The 20,798-nt window shown below is 42.5% G+C and overlaps 1 protein-coding gene across 2 annotated transcripts in view; it reads left to right on the forward strand.

Moving 5' to 3' along the window:
* Positions 1 to 2,043: 2,043 nt before the first annotated feature.
* The window catches only part of LOC311521635 (regucalcin-like), a 28,200-nt gene continuing 9,445 nt past the window's right edge, over positions 2,044 to 20,798 (forward strand). Inside the window, exons 1-4 of one of the 2 annotated variants that reach the window (XM_084630026.1) lie at positions 2,044 to 2,398; positions 9,465 to 9,515; positions 17,462 to 17,627; positions 19,432 to 19,614. In XM_084630026.1, the coding sequence (XP_084486152.1) occupies positions 2,327 to 2,398; positions 9,465 to 9,515; positions 17,462 to 17,627; positions 19,432 to 19,614 (472 nt within the window). In that variant the 5' untranslated portion in view covers positions 2,044 to 2,326. Of the gene's footprint in view, positions 2,399 to 8,646; positions 8,840 to 9,464; positions 9,516 to 17,461; positions 17,628 to 19,431; positions 19,615 to 20,798 lie in introns of those variants that run through there. The other variant, XM_084630027.1, reaches the window with a different exon arrangement.

Consider the following 20,798-nt stretch of genomic DNA (forward strand, 5'->3'; position numbering starts at 1 on the left):
TGCATATCTCACAGTTCTAGGGCTAGCTGCACATCTGTCCCGCTTTTGTATCATCTGAAGGGATGCGCTGAGGCAGGGCTCTTGCCCTTACCTGTCTTGGGGTGGAATCTCACAATTCTTCAACTCTTAGCATGGGACCTGAGTATGCTACTCCTTGTGTGTGTATATACACCAGCCACTTAGCAGCCTGCAGACCAGACTGGGTTTGAGCATCTGCACTTCTTTCCTTCAGAAACCTGTGACCGGTGATAAAGTGACGAACAGCCTTCTTAAAACAAAGCATTTTTATTTAGTAGTTTGGAGTAAAGCGTTAGAGGATTTCAAAGCAACAGCATGCATGTATATTTAGTCTCATCTAATGTTACACTTCAGTACAAGCTAAATTGGATGAAGAAAAGGAGTACTTGTGGCACCTTAGAGACTAATAAATTTCTTTGAGCATTTTCTACTGCATGCATCCGATGAAGTGAGCTGTAGCTCACGAAAGCTTATGCTCAAAGAAATTTGTTAGTCTCTAAGATGCCACAAGTCCTCCTTTTTCTTTTTGTGGATACAGACTAACATGGCTCCTACTCTGTAAACTGGATGAGCTTTCCTCTCAAATTACAGCAACAGACCTGAACCAACTCCTAGTGTCTGAGGTAGGATTGCCATCTCTGAGACGCAGAAGAACCAGCCCCAGGCCACTCGCCCCACCAACAAAAAGGGTGCTAGTGTCGACAACCGCTAATTGTGACTAAAATGTTTGAGAACCATTTTACACAAAAAAAGCCCTACAATATGTGTATGTTCGTTACCATTTTTCTTAGCTTAGCCTAAGACAGTGTCGCAGTCTGAATTATGGAGGTGTGCTGTAACGTGTCTCCTCCGAAGTAGGCAAGCGTTCCCTGGGACCAGGAAGGGCCCAGCTGCTTTCAGACACTCCAGCCAGTCCTGTCTCTCTTCCATCCCAGCCTGGTCTCCCCAGGAAGAGCACACCCCACTCACACACACTTGCCCATGCTGAAATAGGCCAGACCTCTAGAAAACCCTGGCATCGTGCACCCTGCTTTTACGTCCAATATAGGTATCCATGATAAATATGCCATGGTATTCTACAAGGACCTGCATAACCCTGGAATAGTATCCTTTCCTGTGAATGTGCATGCTTGAAATGGCTGGCATAGAATGGGTACGTGTGTGCCATTGATCACACCTGCATAGCTCAGGAGCCCCATCCATTCAAACCCCACAATTATTTCAGAAATGTGTCCAATTTTTAGAACCTTGGAAGACAGCACAGCATTAATTGCTTTGCAAACCTCCATGGCCACTGTGCTAATCATGGATTTGCCTACCATGAACTGATTACCAACAGGAGTTGCGAGCTTCCATAGTGCTATGCAACATGTTTCTGGAGTGGATATGAGCCCTTTCCTCAGATGTTCTGCTACTCAAGACCTAAGATAAATTCCTCCCACAGCTCCAGGTGGACCCTGGCTTTCCACACAAGTTCTGGACCCACTGTTTATCATCCCATGTTTCCAGCACAACATGGTTCCACCAGTGTGTGCTCGTGGTCCTTGGTTCAGAAGCAGTGGTCTGCATGGGAAAGATCTGCCACGGAAAAACATCATCAGCTAGGTCCATGCCTCCATCTCCCCATGGTCCCCTTCTGTTTGTTTGTAATCCCCTGCCTCTATCTTCTTTACTTACCACCTTCAAATACAGTGCTGCAGTGGGTGAGGCTACTGCGTATATTGACTAACCTGCAATTGCTTAACCAATGGTTAGCATGCAGTGATGACCTAGGTGTGTAGGCTCTGCCACCCAGTCAGCCCCTCGAGTGTGATATATCCATTCTGTTACATAGAACAGAACAGGCCTTGGCAGTCTTCATTATAAAAAAGTACTCCATTTTTGGCACAGCATACATGTGTTTCTTCAAGAAGTCCTGCTTTAAAGTGTGCAAATGTGAACAGTTATTTCACTCCCTAGTTCAGAGTTCTTTTAACATAAAATTAAAATTTACAGTTTTTCTAATAGCAATTGAATTATTAAAAGAGAAGGAATGTTCATCAAAATTTATTCTTTCCTTTCAGAAATAACAGTTGAGTTTATGATCCCTCATAACAAAGCATTTTGTTTTTGCTGATCCTAGCCAAAAGCAGAAGGAAGGGTGTCAGCATTCACATTATGTGACAGATGATTGGCCAAAGTTGTTCAGGAACTTGAACACTTTTGTGGCAGTAGATTGGTGCTGTGTTGTGAAAGATGCTTTACACAATTTGTTTGTGCAGGAGCTGGTGGTAATAGGCTGCCATTAAGCTATTTTTCTGTCTGATAAATGCTAAGATTCAGGGAGCAACCAGTTGCCGAAGGAGTTGGGTTTGACAGGGAACCCTTCAGCAAAATCTGGGTAATCTTGATAATTGTGTTTAGTTACAGCACAAAATTAAGGTTTTTTGTGTCCCATGCTTAATGTTCTTGGTTTGCTGCTGTTTTTATAACTGCTGTTTTTGCATAATTGCTCATTTTTGATGTGTTGGGAACAGAATAGTGTTTCTTTGCTGCCAGTCTGAACATAGGGCAAGCATTTTGCCCCATTGAAATACCTGACTGGAGGCTGCTAATTGATTATTTTAGTTTTTGGAATTAATTTTTGTATTTTGATTTTCAGATATATTTTTCCTTTTGCATTTTTGTGGTTTTTCATCTTTGCCTTCTGCTTTGTTGTTTTATGCTTTTGCTTGTCTATTTTGTCAAAGTTAATTGTTGGTGATGACATATGCATGTGAAAAGATTACATGCTTGTGTCTTCAATCTTCTTTCCCAAGTTCAAAAATTGAAATTTTCAATAGCAAGTCTTATAACGTGTGTGTGTTACACTTTGACTATTGATAATATTGATGAAGCTCATCCTTTGCCCATAAAATGGACAAGTAATTTCCTAGTGAGACAGGTTTTATATGATCCAAGTTCTTACATAGTACAGGATCTCTACCATTCTTAACAACTGTCCCCACCAAGTCTCCCTCCCTCCTCCCAAAACCCCATAAACAAACCAACCAACAAAAAATCTAGCATATAGCTTGGGTTTAGTTTACATTTTTTTCATCTAGCCTTCTGAATGTGGCCAGCATGTTACCTTATGTATACATAGGAGTCAGCACTCTGGTCCTAAAAGTATATTTGTATAGATCAGGGATCGGCAACCTTTGGCACGTGGCCCACCAGGGTAAGCCCCCTGGCGGGCCAGGCCGGTTTGTTTACCTGTCGCGTCCGCAGGTTTGTCCAGTCGTGGCTCCCACTGGTTGCGGTTCGTCGTTCCAGGCCAATGGGGGCTGCGGGAAGCAGCAGCCAGCACATCCCTCGGCCCACGCCACTTCCCACAGCCACCATTGGCCTGGAGCGGCAAACTGCGGCCAGTGGGAGCCGCGATCGGCCAAACCTGAGGACGCGGCAGGTAAACAAACCGGCCTGTCCCACCAGGGGGCTTACCCTGGTGGGCTGTGTGCCAAAGGTTGCCGATCCCTGGCATAGACTAAGAATGATATATTTGAAATCCTAATGCTCCAGGCTAGTTTAATCCAGGTTTTTGTCTCTTGTCTGTTGAATCCCTGTCACTTTTTTCAATTGAGTATGTTTTTTTTTTTTTAAAAATTGACTGTTAGCTCTTTAGAAGTCTTTATCCCAGCAGAGGGCACTGGAGTCAGTCAGATGAGGCTACTGGTTGGATAACGTGACACTTTTGTGCTTATTTGTTATCTCCATGTTCGCTATGCACACACGACTGGGGTTTATATTTCTTAAAATACAGTTTTAATACTGGATTAGAAGTACAGTAGGAAATGTTTCTATTGCTAACCATGGCTGTCAGCAGTAAGTCCTCCTGAAAGGATGTTGAAAATGGTTTAATTTTTCTGCATTATTTTCAACTCAGAACCTGTATGAAGGCATCTGGACTTACAGATGGAGAGATACAAATTATAGTACCCCAATATACATATCTTTAAGTCTCTCTAAAATAGCTTTTTGGTAACATGCAACAGTGGTTTTCAACCTTTTTCATTTATGAATCCCTAAAAAATTTGGAATGGAGGTGTACACCCCTTTGGAAATCATAGACATAATCCATGGACTATGGTTAAAACCACTGTTCTATGATAACAACCACCATTTGCGGATCCCTTAGATGTAGTCTGAGGACCCCAGGTTGAAAACCATTGATATAGCATATATGGACTAACCTGATGGTGTCAGATGGTATAACCATTTTTATCAGCATTTGTTTGGGATGACTTATGACCCATATGGCCATCCCAAACTCAGGTCAATAAAACCTTGATGTCATGCCACACCCAATTTGGTTGAACAATTAGGACCTGAAGTACAGAATTTGACCAGTACTATAAATCATTGTACCCATTGTAGGCCTGGCTTGACATAAGAAACTAGCCTCATTTCTTAGTGGACATGATTGAGAAGGTGAATGGAAGATTAAGTTGTAAATAGGGGCTTTGCAAGCAGTATGCTGGAGTCAGGATGTCTGTGCTAGTTAAGATAAGCAGCAACACCCAGATGTTAGGGACAATGGACAAGATAAACCTGGAATGTAAAGATCAGGTTCCATATGGACAGAGCATGCTGTACAAGGATTGGTTCCTGCAAAGTAACCAATCCGATCTGAAAGTGTGTAATGTATATAAAGAAAACTGTTTTCTGTGTAACTCTGGATGTGTGGTATGCCCTATATCCACCCCCTACACTTGAATCTGATCAAACCAGCATAGCTTTGCTGTATGCCAAATAAAGGAACCTGAGTGATGAAATCTGGAGTCAAATTGAGTACTTTGAATCGCAGAGAACTGGCTGAAGTGTTCTCCCTGGATAAGCCAAGTGGTAAAGGTCTCAGAGAGAATCCCAACACCCATCTTTGTGGTTTACCCTTATAATTGATGAGAGCTGGTGAAACTGTTCTTGATAGGCATTGTGAATTTAGTCCCTTTTTTGGTTTAGTGAATCATTTTCAAACTAATTTTGATTTTCTCTGGATGTAGTTGTTGTTTATAAGTATTTATTGAACTGTGTGGACAAATAACTTTCAGCCTATGGGGTTGATTGTAGACTGCGGTTGACTTATTTGCACTGTCTGGTTTGTAAGTTAAGTCATGTAATATTGTTTCTCTTCCTTCACTGCAAGTCTGAAATTTTTTAAATAGGAAAATGTCAAATATTAAATAGCACCAATCTGTAAATATTTCTGTCAAATAATCATTAATGATAAGAAAAAAAATGAAACTACAGCCATTCAGAAACATTTTCATGAGTATTTGATGGGTTGTGTGAGTGTGAATATCTGGATTAATCCCACCCTGTGTGAACGTGAACACACTATTAAGACTTTTATGTTTCTTGCTCTTTCTGTTAGCTGCAATCATGACAGCAAATTTCTGTCCAGAGGGGCTTTAAGCTTGCTAGAGTTTCACCCAAATGCGGCAAACTAGGGACTTTAAAAACCTCAGGAGTTCAGGATGTAATAACAACAGTGTGGTTCACGGTTGGGAATAGGGTTGTACTTGACTTTAATTTTGTGATGGGGCACGTGAAAAATTAAAGGCCAAAATTAGCTGTGGAGTAAGCAGGTAAAGCTCCAGTGAAGACAGTAGAACCTACTGACAGTAGGGCTGAATTTGGCCCTGAATCTTGGTATTGCAAGATCAGGTAGACAGCAAGCATGTCAGAACTGGGTTCTGAGACCAGACGGTCATTTCTAAGTACAGGAATTCTGAAAACCCGACAAACTACTAAATCTACAGCCTAATAAACTTTCACAGGAACACTCTTTTTATGGAGCATTTCACAATTAAATTCAAAGCAAGCCCTGTATCTTTGGCATCACACCAATGTACCTAACAATCCCCCCGAAGAAGTGCTCTGTGTAAGCTTGTCTTTCTCCACAGAGAAGTTGGTCCAATAAAAGATATTGCCTCACCCACCTTGTCTCTCTAATATCCTGGAATCAACATAGCTACTACAACACTGCATATAATAATCCCACATTTTGTTAAATGAGAGAAACTTTGTAGGGCCAGCCTTATTTAAACTGAGGCAACTTTGCCTATAGAATCATAGAAGATTAGGGTTGGAAGAGACCTCAGGAGGTCATCTAGTCCAACCCCCTGCTCAAAGCAGGACCAACCCCAACTATTCATCACAGCCAGGGCTTTGTCAAGCTGGGCCTTAAAAACCTCTAAGGATGGAGATTCCACCACCTCCCTAGGTAACCCATTCCAGTGCTTCACCACCCTCTTAGTGAAATAGTTTTTTCTAATAGCCAACCTAGACCTCCCCCACTGCAACTTGAGACCATTGCTCCTTGTTCTGTCATCTGCCACCACTGAGATCAGCTGAGCTCCATCCTCTTTGGAACCCCACTTCAGGTAGTTGAAGGCTGCTATCAAATCCCCCCTCATTCTTCTCTTCTGCAGACTAAATAAGCCCTGTTCCCTCAGTCTCTCCTCATAAGTCATGTGCCCCAGCCCCCTAATCATTTTTGTTGCCCTCCACTGGACACTCTCCAATGTATCCACATCCTTTCTGTAGTGGGGGACCCAAAACTGGACACAATACTCCAGGTGTGGTCTCACCTGAGCTGAAGAGAGGAGAATAATCGCTTCCCTCGATCTGCTGGCAATGCTCCTACTAATGCAGACCACACCTTCATGTTCCTCTATTCTCCCTTTCTGTAACTGTTTCTTCTCCATCTCTTGGTTAGTATCTTTTCAGTTTTCTGTTCCTTCCTTTGTCTCAACACTTCTGTTTAGTAACCTCTTTCCTCCCACCTGCTCCTGCCATCCGTCCTGTCTTACTCTATCACGCATGTAAGGTGGATTAGAAAATTAGCTGAAAAAGTAATTCAATTCTTGAGTGCAAGAGGGAGAGGATGCCAGATGGGGTTAGTGTTGCGCTATGCTTCATCACTGCATATCAGCAACACTTCTCTCTTTCTCTCACCTGTCCTACAAGACTTCTCTGGTTTGTGCTGGAGCTAGGAATGCAGAAATGCCAGCTGAATTGACCATGATGTCACATCAATAATTTTTGGGGAGGTGAGGTGTTAAACATCTCATCAGTGCTGTACTCCAGTTTGGGATTCTGCTATTTCTGATTTCAACAGCACATTGCCAAAAAGTCCTGGATATATAAATCAGTAAATTGAAGGTGGCAGAGAATTTTCTTTTCCAACACAGAAAAGAAAACCATGTACAATCAGGCATGGATAGAACTCGGGAAGTTGAATGGTGTGAGTGATTTAGAAAGTCTCTCTACTGGTTTCATGTGGCTAGTAGGAAAGTAGTCAAAGAAGCTAATAGACTGCAGAACATGAAAGCATCAGCAAGTATATTTCCCCATGCGACAATATGCAACATGCGACAATATGCAAATATTTAGCGTGTAAATGGAAACAAAATAAAATCCCACTTACTCCTTGGCAAACCTACCTCTTTGTGTTGTTCAAAGGCAGACATTCTGGACATGAGTATTTTACTAACATACCTTTTATAGCACAGTAACATTTTGGTGCAGAGTCTGCTGTTGATCCACATTTTGGGTGATACAAGTACCCTTACTTCTCTTGAGTCTCATTCACACCTCTCTTTGCTCTATAGACTGCAGGTCAGTCTAGAGCACTTCATGAGTACTCTTGAAAAGAAACAGAAAACTGTGCCAAATCATTTCTTCATCCCGTTGTACTTCTGCTATCAGATCACTTCTTCTGTGGCAGAACCTGCAGCGGGAGGGTCTAGCAGTGAAGGGAAGTTCAGTGAGTTAATAGTTGTAGTCTTATTAAAGTTATATTGTCTATTAGAAATAACCATGTATCATGGTTTCCATACCAGTGGATCTACTATTGTCATTTGTTTCTCTCAACAGTATCTTTGAGTGTAAATTTAGTAAATACATACACAAACTAAACACACATTTTACCACCCTATATTATCATATGGATACAGGGCAATTGAAATTACATGTATGCTGATTTTTAAAAATAAATAATCCAAAAATACATTCCAAGTGTGATGGGTTTAGCATACCCATTGACTTGACTGTGCACTGTTGCTCTTGGTAGTCAGTGTACAAAGGGTAAAATACTTATTGCTATTTTCAGCTAATGGAGCTACTCATTTTAGCTCAAGTAACGAGGATTTTTGTTTCTGAAACCAGAAGTCCTAGGTTCTATTCCTAATGCTGCCACCTTTTAGATGGTAACTGTTGGCACAGTTCAGGGCAACTGCACCTGTATTCCCCCTCTGTGGTCCGCCAAAGGCACCCACTCCAGGCTCCTGGCTCTTCAGCTGTCACATCTCTCTCCCTTCTTATTGGGGTTTTTCGAGCAGTCACCTCCCCCTGACGTTTCCTACCCTGCTGCCATTCATCCAGTTTAGTGGAATTTTTTCACTTTTGTTTTAATGCATTTGTTTGTTTATGTTGCTATATCCTGAACAGAGACTTACTTTCATTGATTTCAGGTAGGGTTGGGCAAGAATTCAACAACAGGAAAAGCCATATCAGGAGGAGCAGCTGCTCTGCCCTGAAGGTTTTTTCACTCGTGATCTAAATCTATAGTCACATGTGAGTGTATTTATTTCCAACCGACCTGAGAAAATCAAAGAATTCCTTTACCTGAGAAATAGTTTCTTTTGAAATAAGCAATAAAGTAATTACTGCCTTGGGATCCAAAATCTTCCTGATCCAAGTTTCATTCAAGAGGGATTCTTTGAAAGAGAAGGAAGTTACATGAAGATAATCCTTCAGTTGACATTTAGAGAACGTTGCCAAGTGGGATACTATAGAGGTCAGTATTGGAACTTATGCCTGTTTATTAACAGTATAAATTCCAACAATTTGTTGTTGACTCTGAAAGGGGGGAGAATGGCAAATACAAAGGAGGACAGAGTCAAACTGCAAAATGCTGTTTACATCCAAAAAGAGGAGATGCTAGTAGTAATAGATGTAAAGTTGGATACCTAAAGGGAGGAAGTGGGGCAGTTAAGAGGAAAGGAGTGAACTAGAGAGAGAATTTCTAAATATTTGTAATACCATATTGACAAACCCAATGTTGTTCTCTGGTGCATGTAATATGTAAATAAAATGTGTGTGTGTGTGTGTGTTTATAATAGTATATGAATCTCATGCAGAGAAGTAATATGCCTTAGTATATGAATTCAGTGTCTTAACTATCACATTCAGTTTAGGAAAACTAGAAGTAAAAGAACCCAACAACAATTGCATAAGGATTTGGAGGGTAAGATATCGGGAATGAAAAAATGATCTGTATGTGTGTGTAAACTTGGTGTTGGGGGCTGGGAAATACTATCAGGGAACAGGGAACCCACAGGTGGTGTTGCAGAGGGATATAATAATGATCTCTGAATACCATTAGGTTGACAATTTGAATAGAGAATGTTTCTATTTCACAGAACAATAGGACAAGAAGCAAATTAACTGAAGATAAAGACAGAAAAGTTGAGGTAAACTTTTACTCTGTGTGTGTGTTTGTGTGTGTGTGTTTGCCTAATTGTGGGTTCAGTCATGTTTTTATAGATACAGTCCTGTTTTGGTGGGGATGGGGGGTGCGAGGGCGCACTACCCTGGGAGAATTTGAGATTTAATGGGTAAAACATGCATCTCACTGCATGCTGGTTACCTTTGCTGGCTGGTGCATATGAGTGGCAAGCCTGGGCCCTGCACTGAGGTGTCTTGCACCTCAAGGGCACATGACAGAAGCACTTCATGTGCTTTGGGGAGCACAGGAATAGCAATTGTGCCTGGCTGTTGGGCAGCGTGAAGATGAGCTTTTCGCAGCCTCCGTTCCCCATGTTTTAATGTTCACAGAGCATTTACATCTAGCGCGATGTGACTTGTAATTTTTCATTGTGATGCTGTTTTCATAGCTGCCTCATAGCTGAGATGACTGACTGACTATATTGCATCCTGATTGCTCTGTGAGAAAACAGTCCATTCATTTTTGTTGTTATGGTTATTACTTCACTTCTTTGCATTGCTTCATTTCATGAAGCACTATGGTATTAAACTTTATGGCCACGCTAGTCTTGGCAACAGAAAAGTAGTGCTGGTTGGGAAATGTGTTTTTTCTCATGAAAATTTCTTGATGAACATGGATTTTTGGAGGCTTTTATTTAAAATATGGCAATTTTTCAGTTTTTGACCAACAAAAATGAACAATTCTTTTGGTTTTCAATTTTTTGATGAAAACGGAATTTTTTTCCCAAAAACCTTCCATTTAGTCAAAAAGGCATTTTTTTTAATAGCAAAAAACTTCGGTGAACATTTTTCAGTCAGCTTTCTGTAAGAAAGAAAGGCCGGTAGGCTCCATGCTGTGAAACTGAGCCTGGCACAAACACTTGTGAAACACACAAACACAAAAATTCTGCGGAACACGTGTTTGGGCCTGATGACAAAACAGTGTGCCATGGCACACAGGTTGGGAAACAGTGATTTAACTAATGTCATTAGGGAAGGTGGTTGTGTTTGTGAAGAGTTCAGTCACAGAGATCCCCTTGAGACTGTCACCTGATGTGCTGAAATTACCTCTGAGCCCGCTTTCCCTGCCAGCTTGGAACTTCCAGAACCCTGTCTTGTTGAGCCAGACATGCTAGCCTGCTACAACACAGACCCAGGGTCTGGTCCATGTCCCCAAGCTACAGACTTAACTGAAAACAGCTCAGCAAGTTACCTGCCTCCAGCACTCAGACACCCAGTTCCCAATGGGATCCAACCTCCAAAAAAATCTGTTTTACCCTGTATAAAGCTTATACAGGGTAAATTCATAAATTGTTCACTCTCTATATCACTGATAGAGAGAGATGCACAGTTGTTTGCTCCCCCAGGTATTAATCACTTACTGTGGGTTTATTAATAAACAACCGTGATATTATTAAGTATAAAAAGTAGGATTTAAATGGTTTCAAGTAATAACAGACAGAAAAAAGTAAGTCACCAAACAAAATAAAGCGAAAACACGCAAGTCTAATACATTAAGAAACTGATTACAGGTAATATCTCATCCACAGAGATGTTCCAATAAGCTTCTTTCACAAACTAGACTCCTTTCTATTGTGGGCCCAATCCTTTCCCCTGGTACAGTCTTTGTTAGATTCAGCAGACATCTCAGGTGGTAAGCAGGGGTTTTCTCATGACTAGCAGCCCCTTTGTCCTGCTCCACCCCCTTTTATAGCTTTGGCACAAGGCGGGAATCTTTTGACTATGCTTGTCCCCACCCCCGCCTCATCAATGGAAAAGTACAAGGATTAAGATGGATTGCAGTATTGTGTGAACTGGTCACATGTCACTGTAAGACCCCTAGTCTCCATTCTTCCTGGGTTGGCCCACATGTACACAGGAAGGTTTGTAGGTAAATAAACCACTTACAACCATTTGTCCTAGTCAATGGGAGCCTTCAACATTCTAAACCACTATTAATGGCCCACACTTTGCATAATTATAATAGGACCTCAGAGTTATAGTTCATATTTCTAGCTTCAGATACAAGAATGATACATGCATACAAATAGGAGGAATATATTTAGTAGGTTATAACTTTGTTATGATACCTTACAAGAGACCTTTTGCATAAAGCATATTCCAGTTACGTCGTGTTCACACTCATAAGCTTATTTCCACAAAACATATGGAGTGCAACATCACAGTGTTATGCTGACAGAAAAACTCCTGTTGGCATACGCTACATGAGGGGGTCTGCTAGTGTAGCTATGCTGGCTAAGTGTTTATAGAGTAGACATGGCTTTTTAACCACCATTTTTAAGAACCCAGTATTTTAAGCACAAAACTATCCTTCCTTGAGGTCTCACGTGACATTGTACTACAAAATCCCTTTTCCCCTCATTTTATCCCTCCAGTCATTTGTCTCTAAATTTAAAAGTCTGGGCTAGTCATTGGGGAAATTGAATGGTGAAATATCTGGATTTTCCTCCTCTGCTCCCAATGACAACTCAGAAAAATGCTGAGCAAGACTTTTCCACCTGTCAGGTTGTCCTGCTGCTGCTGGCAATATGAAACAGACCATTTTCAGGGCCTTGTTTCATGCCTCATCATTCATGTGACTGCTGACTGCACAGAAAATGTAAATCGCTAACTGCTAAGTATAGATAACATCAACAATTACACATTTTTAATCTCTGAAATTGCTGGGTCAGCATAGGAAAGAAGACAGCAAGTGTGAAAAATCGGGACAGGGGGTAGGGGGTAATAGGAACCTATATTTGAAAAAGACCCAAAAATCAGGACTGTCCCTATAAAATCTGGACATCTGGTCACCCTAGCCACAGCACAGGTAGCAGAGCTGGGGATCAGCTTGTCACTACTAGGAGACAAGGAAGCCCAGGAAGGTTTTGTCAGCTGAAGCAAAAAGTCAGGGTGTTTGTCACAGTGGGGTGGGAGCACTGAGTCTCCACCTTTTATTATGAAGGGAGAAGATCATAGTAGGCCAGTGGGTGCGGGGGGGTTGAAATACCTGCTAGAAGAGTGTAGTGTATAGGAACTGGGAAGTACCCTTTTAGTTTGCAAGACCTTTAGTGGCATTCACTGTCCTCTGTTTCAGAAGTCGCTGGAACCCTGCAGAACAGTTTCCCTGATACTTCCCACCCTATTTTCAGTTGCTTATAACTTTGCCAGACTTCAACCATTCAGGCTGAAATTTTCTATACTGAATGTTTGCTTCAGGCTGAACTTTGTTGGAAAATTTCAGCCAAAACAGTTCAGCCATTTCTTAGGATGAGTTGAGGGAAAAAGAAGTTGTTTTGTCCATATTAAAAATGGTGGTCTTTTTTAAACTAGCTTTAGCTGTTGGAGCAGTGGTGGGTTTTATGTCCAGGATGCTATACCTGTGAGAAAACACCCCAATGTGACCAAGTTTATAAGCTTTGGAAAAATCTTGGTGGGGGTGATGGAAACTGGGACTGGCTGGGCAAGGAGACTGGGAGGGAGTGGATACTGGGAATAGGAGTCACAAGTTAGAGGAGGCTGGGACTGGTTCAGCAGGGAGAATGGAACTGCAGCCCCAGAGGGAGGAAAATCTGGATTGGTCAGGCCAAGAGACTGGGACAAAGAGCCTGGGAAGGTTTGAGAGGGGAGACTGATATTGGATGAGCAGCCCAGGGTGAGAGACTAGGACTGGGAGCTAGTGTGGGAGGAGAGACATGGGATGAGGAGCCAGGAGGGGGGAACTGAAGTGGCTGGGCAAGGAGCCTGGTGACAAAGAGTTGGGAGCATGGATGGCAGGTTTAAGAGGCTACAGGAGGCTAAGCCTCCCCAAACAAGATGGGGTGCACCTCCCTTTGGCCCTGCTCCCGCTTATCCTCTTCCCCGTGGCCCTGTCTGCACGGTGCCTCTTCCCTCCCCTGCTCCACGTCTTCCACTGAGGACCCCCGCCAGCTGCTTGCCCCTCTGAGGAGTGAGTGGTGGCCGGGGGGAGGCCTTGGGAGAGGGAGTGGAGAGGTGCAAGTGGAGTGCGTGAGGGAGCCTCTGGGGTGGAGGCCAAGCAAGAGTGGGGCCTAGGGTGGAGCAGGGGTGAAGCATGGGTGGGGCCTCAGGGTGAGGAGGCTGAGTGGGGTGGGCCTTGGGGCGGAGCAGGGGGCAGGCCATGGTCTGGGAACTGGTGCTCCCCCCGCTCACTTCTGTGGAGCTTCCAGCGCTCACACCCAGCCCTCTCAAAGTCTGGAACACATGACTTATGAGGAGAGGCTGAGGGAACTGGGATTGTTTAGTCTACGGAAGAGAAGAATGAGGGGGGATTTGATAGCTGCTTTCAACTACCTGAGAGGTGGTTCCAAAGAGGATGGTTCTAGACTATTCTCAGTGGTAGAAGATGACAGGACAAGGAGTAATGGTCTCAAGTTGTAGTGGGGGAGGTTTAGGTTGGATATTAGGAAAAACTTTTTCACTAGGAGGGTGGTGAAACACTGGAATGCGTTACCTAGGGAGGTGGTAGAATCTCCTTCCTTAGAAGTTTTTAACGTCAGGCTTGACAAAGCCCTGGCTGGGATGATTTAATTGGGGATTGCTCCTGCTTTGAGCAGAGGGTTGGACTAGATGACCTCCTGGGGTCCCTTCCAACCCTGATATTCTATAATTCTATGATTCTATGAAATGCAGGAGTCACACACTGCCCATGGTTGAGGGTGAGAGAATGAGAGTGTGGGGGAAACTGGGACTTGGACAGCGAGCCCAGAGGGGAGACTAGGACTGGCTGGGAAAGGAGACCGGCAAAGGGATGAGAGAGAAAACTGAGGAGTGGAGTCTGGGACTAGGTAGGCAGGAGAATGAGACTGAGGCAAGGATCCTGGAATGGGGAAGAGACATGAGAGGGACTTGTTGGAGGGGACAGGGCAGAAGGGGTCAAATTTGGGTGGGAATAGACAAAAGAACCTATGCCCCTTAGACAGTACTCCCCTCCAGAGCGTGTAATGGAACCCAAGGTCCCTGAGGGCCCCCATTCCTCTGCTGTCTGCAAATATCTGTGAAAAACACTGGCAAAGTGTCCCATTCCCCTCTACTGCAGGTCAACATAGAGGATGACCACCTACAACTGCTTTCGCTTACCCAGTTAGCTGAAGTGGCAGAGGTCTGGGCAGTGGATCTAAAGGTTCAGACCCGGCTGATGAATGATGTGGGTGTTAGTATTAGAGCTGGTCAATTTTTTTTTTTTTTGATGAAACATTTTTTCATTGGGATTTGCTGATTAGTCACAATTGAAATGTTCTGTGGGACCATGTTGATTTTGATGAAATTACACTGGAAATTGAGCAGGCTTCTGACAGAAGAATCCTGCCTGGTTTCCTGTCCGCTCTCCCACCTGACACGGCAGCCTGCCTGGCAAACTGCTGGAGCACCCCGGCTTTCAAGTTCCCAGCTCCTCATCAGGCGGGCTGATGGGGAGCCAAGATCCTGGAAGCCCTGAGAGCCCTAGCTCCCAGGCTCATGGCTTCTTGGCAGCACAGGCCTCCAGGATCCGCAGCTCCAAGACAGTCTGCCAAGTGGACTCTCTCGGAATTGGGGCTCTTGTGGCTTACAAACTGCCCCAGAGCCCAGGCTCCCAGTAGAGCTGGGAGGAGAACCGTAATTCCATTTTCACAGAGAATGTCGAACTTGTTCTGAATTGGAACAAGACCAAGTTTCAAAATCCTCTGAAAATCATTCTCTGCCCATCTCTAGTCACTGTGATACCACACAATGGAGCTTCATTTTTTTCAGTTTGCTTTTTTAAAAGGCTAGGACATTACACACACAAAATATATTACAAGAACCTTATTCAGGTTGCAAAGTCAAGCATTGTGTGTCACTCTGAAGCCTGGAATGTCTGGTGTGTCAGTGTGAAGCGATAGAAACAGCTACAAGCATAGTTGAGAGTTCTTTTTGTTCAGACTATCACCAGGTTCAGTCATCACTGGATTCCACAGTCTGTTACTCTCCAATTTTAAAGTTTTCAGCCATTTTCAGCTTTACAAACTGTACCAACTTCTGTTGGTGAGAGTCAAGTTTTTGAGCTTTTACAGAGTTTGAAAGCTTGTCTCTCTCACCAACAGAAGTTGGTCCGGTGAAATGTGTTACTTCACCCACCTTGTCTCTCTAAAATCCTGGGACCAACATAGCTACAGCTACAAACCAAAAGCCTAGACCGCTGTGGGATGAGAGGTTACTCAGCCAATCACCATCTTTACGCTGTAGCTAATTTGCATGGAACAATTTAATTGGTTGTATGAGGGAGACTACAAAAATGGCGGATTACGTGGCCCCACTGCCATAGTTCTTCCAAACCACACAACCAGCACACACACTAACCCCAAACACACGCAGTCTCTCACTGCAGCACACACTCCTTATTCACCACCTGCACAAATAAACAGAAATCTCCCAGCACAACTCCCTCTAGACAAATCAACACAATCAGCATACAACATAATGCCAAACACACACAGTCCCTCACCTCAATACACTCCTCTCATTTGCCACCCACACAATCTTCCAGCACAACCAACCACCCCACACAAATCAACACAATCACTCAGACAGCAACACAACCAGTACACACAATAATCGCAAGCACACACAGCACCTCACCTCACTATAAACCCCTCATTTGCTACCCATGGAAATCCACACAACTCTCCCTGTCCAACACAAGTCCCCCACAATGACACAACCAGCATACACAATAACTCCAAACACACACAACCCCTCACTGTAGTGCACACCCCTCATTTGCCACCTGCACAAATCAAAACAAATCTCCCAGCACAACCTTCCTAGACCCAAATCAACACAACCACCCATACAACCAGTACACACAATAACCCCAAATATCACTCAGAAGCCTAAATATCTGTTGTGTCAGTGTGAAGCAAGGGAAACAGCTTTCAGCATGGTTGAGAGCTCTTTTTGTTCAGAATATTAGTCATCGCTGGGTTTCACAGTCTGCTACTGTCCCTCTTTTGAGTTCTTAGCCATTTTTGGCTTTTTTACCACATGATTTTACACATTACACCTGTGTGATAGCACAGGCTTTCAGCTACTGGTGGATAGATGGATACTACTATATATATGAGAGGGATCTTATGTTATTGAAATACTATTTTTACCTATTACCTGTTAAACACTGCTCCCCCAACTCCTACACTACAGTTACAGCCCTGGTATGAATTAATACTTGGCAACACTACAGAAATATTAAACCCATGTCCTAGAATTGCGGGGAAGGAGGGATTACTCCAAAGAAACATCAGAAAATACGTGTAGAAAAATGAATGAAAATGATAAAGTTTGTATGCAGTGTAGCTGTAGCTATGTTGGTCCCAGGATTTTAGAGAGACAAGGTGGGTGAAGTAACATATTTTACTGGACCAACTTCTGTTGGTGAGAGAGACAAGCTTTCAAACTCTGTAAAAGCTCAAAAACTTGTCTCTCTCACCAACAGAAGTTGGTCCAGTAAAATATGTTACTTCCCCACCTAGTCTAACTATAAAGTTTAATGATTTTTCATGTTTGGCTCCCTATTTTTTGTTTATTCCCTATTTTCCCTTTCCTTTCCAGAAGCCTGCTTAGCAAATATGAGGCTTGAAAATATCACTTTAGTTTTTATCAAGTTTTAGCACAAGGTAATTTGTCCAGTTATAAAACTGGGATCTTCACACAGTAAGGATATTCTAGTCCTAGATAGTGAGGTGCTAAGATAAGATAATAATGTGATCCATCTAAGTATTGGAGACTAGATGTATTGGATTCCCCAAATATTCACTAATCCTATGTGGCATCTATGGGACTATATAGTTCTCTAATTCCTGCTCTAAATATGATGTTTCTATAAAAATTCAACACAATAAGCCTTCTTTTGTTAAAATGAATTTTTCATGTGGTTTATCTTTTGCTCTCCTCCTCTCAGGCCATGTCTTCTATTAAGATTGAGTCTGTTGTGAAGGAGAAGAACAGGATGGGAGAGTGCCCAGTATGGGAAGAAAGAGAAAATGCACTTGTATATGTAGATATTAATTCACAGAAAGTTTGCCGCTGGAACTCAGTCACCAATGAAGTGCACAGTGTGTCTGTGGGTAAGACAGTGCCACGCTGAGTCTTAAAACTTGTTTGCTACTTTGTTTCTGTACCTTTTAGGTTGTTTTTTTCCCCCTGTGTTATAGTTGATCTATCTCTGCCGTTAGTTGTTTGTATGCAGTGGAGTAGTAGCCACGTCGGTCCCAGGTTAGTAGTTTGTCAGTTAGCAGTGCAAGCTGCCTAGTATGGGACACAGCTAAGAGCGCCAATCTCAGGTCAGGCTGCCATAAAACAGGGCAAGTACCCCAAACTAGTGGTATAATCTCTCATAAGATTTCACCAAGCCAGTAACAAATGTGTGCTTCCAAAATGCTATACTAGTTGTTATGTAGCCACAGACAGACCCCTTCAGGCCCTCTAGCCCCTCATGCACCACCCAGAGAAACCAGAGTTCTGTGATAAATGATTATTAAAATCAAGAATCACATCTATTAGATTCTTCTCATGCCAAGGAACCAGACACACACCCCAGGTCAAAATATACTTCAGCTCTTATCCCCAAACCAAGCTGATAGCCAATTCTTTAGTAACTAAAAACTAAAAGTTTATTAATATATATAAAAAGGAAGAGCATTATTAAGAGGTTACAGTGAATCATATCCATTGCAGTTAATTTCAGAGTTTGTAGATCAGGATAATAACAATGATGTTAAATCTGCCAGTTTGCAAAAGTCTCTCTGGTTCATCTCAAATATTGGGGTCCTCAGTCCGTTGTTCAAAGCTCTTTGTTAGAAATCATAATCCAGAGATGTGGAGCAGGAAAGTGGCAAGGGCATGATGTCACTCTCCCATTGATAGCTCCCCCTGCCTCCAACCCAGGTGTATGGAAAGTTGCTGTCTCAAACATGGAGTCAGGGATGACATGTTCTACGTGCCCTTGCTGAGTCATGAGGCATCCATTGTCTACATGCTCTCGGAGGCATCCTCAGGAGGGGCCCACTGGAAGAGCTGATTCTTTTTAATGGCTCATCAACCATGGCTGTCTGGTCTTGATGTAAATCGGGCCTGTGGGTGTTACCTAGGAACACAACATGTTCAAGATACAAACACACAGCAAAGATCCATAACTTCATACACAATGATAATACATATAAACAGAATAACATTGTTCAACAAATCACAACCTTTCCAATGATACCTTACAAGGCATACTTTGCATAAGATTTATCACAATTGTGCAGCAGTGAGTGGTGATATCTTAGTGTACATATGGTCATCTTTCTTCCTGTACAGAGCCACAAGTAGTTTATAGCATTTCATGCCATCCTTTTACTTTCCACTGAGACAAGTGAACTGCGCTCCTACAATCATTTAGTATGAGGTGGCCCAAGTCAACAAGACGGAGAATTATAGTTATCAAGGTGGAGGTTCGAAATGCCTGGATCACTGTGTGTAAGTCCAAAGTCAACAAGAAAGGGCACAGTTTTCCCAGCAGTGGTAGATTAAATGGATTTTTTTCTTGGCTCTGGGTGCTTGAGGAGTTTAGAAGTAGTGAGGAGCCTAGGAGAACACTGAGACTACAAGTTATGTTAATGATCAGAATGGAAGGTAATGTTATAGAGGTGGCAAGTTCTTCAAAGTGCCTCACTCCCCCTACTCGCATTATCTCAGTCTTTCCTGGATTCAGCTTCAACCAGTTTTTCTCCATCCCATTACTGATCTCAGCCATGTCCTTAGAGAGCTAAGAAATGGCACTGCACATCTAGTGAGAAGGTGATGTCAAGCAGGATATAGAGCCTATGATATAACATGATCTGACACTCACTGAATTTCTCCCGTTCCCCCCATGTCTCTTGTTTGCAGATGCTCGTGTTGGCTCAGTGGCCCTTCGGAAGTGTGGGGGTTATGTCATTGCCTTGGGAACCAGATTTGCCTTTTTAAACTGGGAAACGGAGTCAGTAACCACTATTGCTGAACTTGAACAGGATAAACCAAACAACAGGTTTAATGATGGGAAAGTGGATCCAAAGGGGAGATTTTTTGCTGGTATGTTTCTGATAGGATTTTCACTCTCAATGAAGTAGGACTATTTCTAATGTGTATTGTACTTTTATTCTCTGGGAACTTGATTCTTCAGCTCAGCTTCACTCAGCAATAGGTGAAGTGTGTGAGAATTGGTACTTCTATTACTGCAGAAGCATAGAAGCAGAAAGTGGTGTATGGATGCCTCTGATTGTGTGACAGGTCAGGAGGAGGGACTCACAGTCTAAAGTGGGGCTGACCTGGATGTAGCAGGGGCAGACAGGCAGCCTGGCCTGTCTGGTAAGTGGCCTATGTTTTTGTTTTCTGGACATGTTTTTTTAATTGTGCTTAGCCAGGCAAAAATACAAGCCCTTTACTAGACATGTAAAGGATTTATATTGGTTGTTGGGGTAAAATCTTGGGTCCTTTTGAAGTCAATGGGAGTTTTGCCATTGACTTCAATGGAGTCAGGATTTCACTCATTGGTTCCTGCACCTCCTCAGATTTACATTATAGATTCAAATTAAAGGCCTGATTCTACAAATACTTGCTACCAAACACAGCAATTACTACTGGGAGCAGATCCACAGAGTTGTGACAGTAATTTCTATGCTTGGCAGTGGTTCCAGAATCAGGTCCAAATGTGTTATGTCAATTATAGTCTGTCAATTTATTATTCAGTATTTACCAACAATAGTTACTCTAATTTCAGACTGGAGTTTACTGTATTAAGGGCTGATGTGGTCTTAACTTTATTCTTATTTCCTAGTCTTGCAGCAGCCTAAAGTTAGAAAAATGAAAGAGAAATATTATTTTTGTATATATGCTGTTCATATCTGTTTGTGATGAATGGACAATCCCAACTTAAAATTTGGCTCAAATATTGTAAAACAAGCTTTTATCAAATTTAAGACCAATAGAAGGATTTCCACAAATTAACAACAAAACTTAAATATTCCCCTGAGGCATTAAAAACTCAATTACTGCAGCAACTTGAAAGTGACTGTAAAAAACAAACAAACAAAAACAACCCACAGCAACAACACCACCAAAACCCTAAGCAAACAGTGAAACTGGCTTCACTTTCATTTTTCAAGTGGAGACATGCAAAAAGTAAACAAGTGAAAAAGCTTAAATGGTGACATGTAAATTAGATTTATAAAAATCTTTCACTTCTGTTATTCTAAGTCTTTATTAATAACCTAGGT

This window comes from Lepidochelys olivacea, assembly GCF_965140295.1.
Source record: "Lepidochelys olivacea isolate rLepOli2 genome assembly, chromosome: 1".
Taxonomy (NCBI): Eukaryota; Metazoa; Chordata; order Testudines; family Cheloniidae; genus Lepidochelys; species Lepidochelys olivacea.